Genomic DNA, 3882 nt, shown 5'->3' on the forward strand with positions numbered 1-3882 from the left:
TATGGGGGGGGGTATAGTCTCGTACAAAAGACACCCCTAACTATATACAATGTTGTTATTAAAAGAAGAAAAAAAAATAAAATAAATAGATAAGAGTAATGAGTAATGCTTCTTAATAAAAGAGGAATGTAAAATTAATAACAAAAACTAATGAAATATGTACACTTAAATAAAACAAACAATTGCCCTCTAGTAGTGAAAAGAAACAAGTTCATTTGAAAAAGGGACGAGAGAAGAAAATAGAAAAAAAAATAAATAAAAAATAATGAATAAATAAAATGAGTAATAATAAGAAGTAAAATTGAGGTAGTGTGACTATGAATTAATTTTATATTTATTTAAGTTTATAACAGAATGTCCTGCAGCAGTCTGGGCTTAAGTCTCCGGGTTGAGGTTGGGTTTCCCAGGTTGTAGGTCACAGGTCCTTTAACTGTCAGCAACTGGGAGTGGAACTTCATGAACCGTTTTTGATGTGATCCTCTATTGACTCTATATGTAATTCGCGATGTAATTGGTTATTTCTTATGAACCAAGGAGCATTAATTGCGATTCTGAGGACTTTATTTTGAAAAGATTGTAGTTTTTTTTTTCTTTTCGTGAAGGATGCTGCTCCCCAGACTTCATAGCCATACATCAGCAGTGGCCTGAGAATTGTTTTAAATATAAGAACAATTGTTTCTGGTTTCAGTTTGGAATTTCTGTTTAGGATAGGATATAGCATTGCTAACCGTGCATAAGTTTGAGTTAGTTTGATATTGATATGATGATTCCAGGTAAGGCGGTGATCTAGGTGAATTCCCAGGTATCTTACTGTTTCACTGGCAGGATTCCATTTCACATTTTTACCTATAAGAATTAGATCGGGTGGTTCTGGTGGGCATCAGAGAGTAAAAAATTTTGAGTTACATTTTTCAATGCTCAAGCTAATCATCCATTTAGTGAAATATTGTTCTAGATCATTAAGGTGACTTTGCAAAGTGTTTATAGCTATTATTATGTCATCATGTTAAGAAAACACAGCTGTATCGTCAGCAAACATAGCTATAAAGGTGTTTGTGGACTGAACGATGTCATGAAGGTAGAAGTTGAACAAAATGGGAGAAAGAACCTTGTGGAGTACCGGCATGGATTTGTCTAAGGGTTGAATTTTTGTTATTAATACTGACTAAAAATGCTCTACCATTGAGGAATGAGCTCACAATATTGTATAGATATTTTGGAGTGCCTGGTTTCTTTAGTTTATATAGGAGACCTCGATGCCAGACCTTATCGAATGCTTGTTGGAAATGGAGATTGGTTAAAATGAACAATTATAGAATTAGGCTTCATATGGAAACTTTAAACATGTGATTTCTCAATCATGATTGAATTTTTGACTATGGAAACTAATGGATTAGATGTGCTCAAATGGAACCCAGAAAAGCGATCTGAATGATCATGATGAGAGTTATCTATATTTTCCAGTAACTACATGAAACAAATTTGTGATTACTGAAGAAAAAACTATTTATTTCTTGTGGAAGATCGCTGATTGACTGGGTGTAATAATAAAAGGAAAATGATCTGGGTGTGATCAAAGAAAAACTGAAATAGTCTTATAATAAATAGGATTACAACTCTTTGAGTTTTCTTTGACAGCATCCGTACCATATTCCTTTTATTTATATCTAGAATTCATAGAATTTTGTATAATCCAAAATTACTAAAAACATTACCTTAATTGATCAAAGGTGTCACTATAACTCTTTTTTCTAGTGTAACATTTTTAAAACAGATTACTGAATGTATTTAGTTTTCCCCCTTTAGAAGTTACATGTAAATCATATGTTTTTAGATTGTCATATCAGATAGTTTTTGAATTAAAAGCATTCCCATTCATAAAAAATGTAACTGCTGTATAAAAATATTTGTGTTTCTTCTCTGTTTTCAAGTTTCTCTCCATTTAAGTTTTTGAATCCTGAGTAAAAATACGTTTGTAAATCAAATTATCAAAAAGCTTTTTTGCTTAAACTATATTTAATTCAAGCTATGTATAACCCAAAGTCATTTGGCACTTCTTCCAAATCTTATGCATAGCTCTTATTTTTTGTTAAAAAAATGTATGTTTAATGATGAACTGTTTAAAGGCTTAATATAGTTTATCAACTATTTTATAGGTTTAAAAGAAGTAGCTGAGAAAGTAAATACACTTTTAATGGGCCTGATAGATACTTCTATTGATATGACAGAAGAAGGGGTATGTTGGTTCATTTACCTTTGTTTCTCTGTTTTAATTGAGTAGTAAACATTAAAAATTTTTGTTAACAAATTCACCATAATTTATTTATTTTTTTAAATATTTATTTGTTCTGCACTTGATTAATAAATTATTAATCTATTGTCTGAAAAAAAATTGCTGACAGTTATTTTTATTTATGTATTTTAAATATCAATTTTTATTCAATGTCCACTCTTGGCATATTTTGCAGTGTATATTAGCATTTGGCCCTGTGCAAAGCAATAAATACTGGTTACCCTGACCGGTCATTTATTGTTTTTGTTATTAATTGGTTTATATTTTCAGTATTAAGAAATATTAATTTTCATACTTAATTATGAGTGGAATACTTTTTTGAACAGAAAATATAGCTTATTGGTTCCTAGAAGGTTTCAAATCAAAATAATTGATATAGTTGAGCAAATATGTGTTCATTTTGATTTTTTGAGTTTATTTAAATCTTTTAAAATTACAGGACAACTAAGTACTTATCTATTAGGCTGTCTACTCTTAAGTATTACTTTATTTAAGTATTTATAGCACCATAAGAATTAAATCATTGATTATTACTACAGGCACATCGGAAAAAAAAATTTATAATTAAATAATTTTGAAGGTTTATCTAAGTCAAATTTAATTTTAGGATAACCAGCAATTAGATCTTCATTCAGTTCTTGAGGTGTTGACAAAACAGTCAATTCACACATCAGTTAAGACTATTATTGCTTCATTAAAATGGATTTACCATCTTCATACCGGCATTCCTAAAAAGGTAAGCAGAATTATATCACTGTACAATATTAAATGTAAAATCTACCATACTTACCTTAAATTGCAAATCTATTGAAAATTGGAGAATGGTAAAAGTTTCCGTTACCAAAAATAAATTTTTAGTGTATTTGTGAAATTTTTTAAAAATGTTACAAAGAATAAAAATAGCCGAAATAGATATTTGTTTATTTATATATTTTCTTCAACTAATTTGAAAAGTATAGTATTTTTCACTTATTGTTGGTTTAAAAACCTACTCTTGATTTCTCTTTCCTCTCTTACTGTATCTTATAAAAATAGATCCCCTACATTTATCTTTTATTGTGATTCACTGTTATTCTATGTACTATTAAATATTTTCAGTAGCATAGAGAGAGAAATACTTTATTCATCTATGCTGCCCAAATACATCAGGTTGCTATATCACACAGCATACTAATCAATCCATAATTGGACATATATAAACTACATGGTATAATAAAATAGCAAGAAAACAATTGTTTTCCCTGCAGTTTCCTTTTACGATCAATTTCGGTTTATACACCAAATACAAATATTTCAATTCATTCCTTTTTTTCTTTCCCTTTTCTGTTCAATTTCACCATTTCACAATTTTTAATTCACCCGATCAACAAATTCGCTCTCCCGAATTCACCCTCCCAGATCCTCTTCAGTGACCGGCTAAACAAATTCACTATTAGACAGCAATGTGAGACCAGACCACTAATAATAGTCACAGCATTAGATCAGTTTACCAAAAAACAAAGAAATAAATACATTTTATGAGAACAAGACTAACACATAGATTCAAAGGAAAATATAATAAAAAGCCGGTCACAAGAAACACTTGAATG

At 29.5% G+C, this 3882-nt stretch overlaps 1 protein-coding gene across 2 annotated transcripts in view; it reads left to right on the forward strand.

Moving 5' to 3' along the window:
• Positions 1-3882, forward strand: part of LOC106686746 (protein VAC14 homolog) — a 34801-nt gene that overhangs the window by 10832 nt on the left and 20087 nt on the right. For both annotated transcript variants that reach the window (XM_014430224.2, XM_014430226.3), the window contains exons 7-8: positions 2157-2236; positions 2901-3029. In XM_014430224.2, coding sequence (XP_014285710.1) covers positions 2157-2236; positions 2901-3029 — 209 coding nt within the window. The remainder of the gene's footprint in view (positions 1-2156; positions 2237-2900; positions 3030-3882) is intronic.

The sequence above is a fragment of the Halyomorpha halys genome, unplaced genomic scaffold, assembly GCF_000696795.3.
Source record: "Halyomorpha halys isolate HHAL.00 unplaced genomic scaffold, Hhal_1.1 Scaffold867.1, whole genome shotgun sequence".
Taxonomy (NCBI): Eukaryota; Metazoa; Arthropoda; class Insecta; order Hemiptera; family Pentatomidae; genus Halyomorpha; species Halyomorpha halys.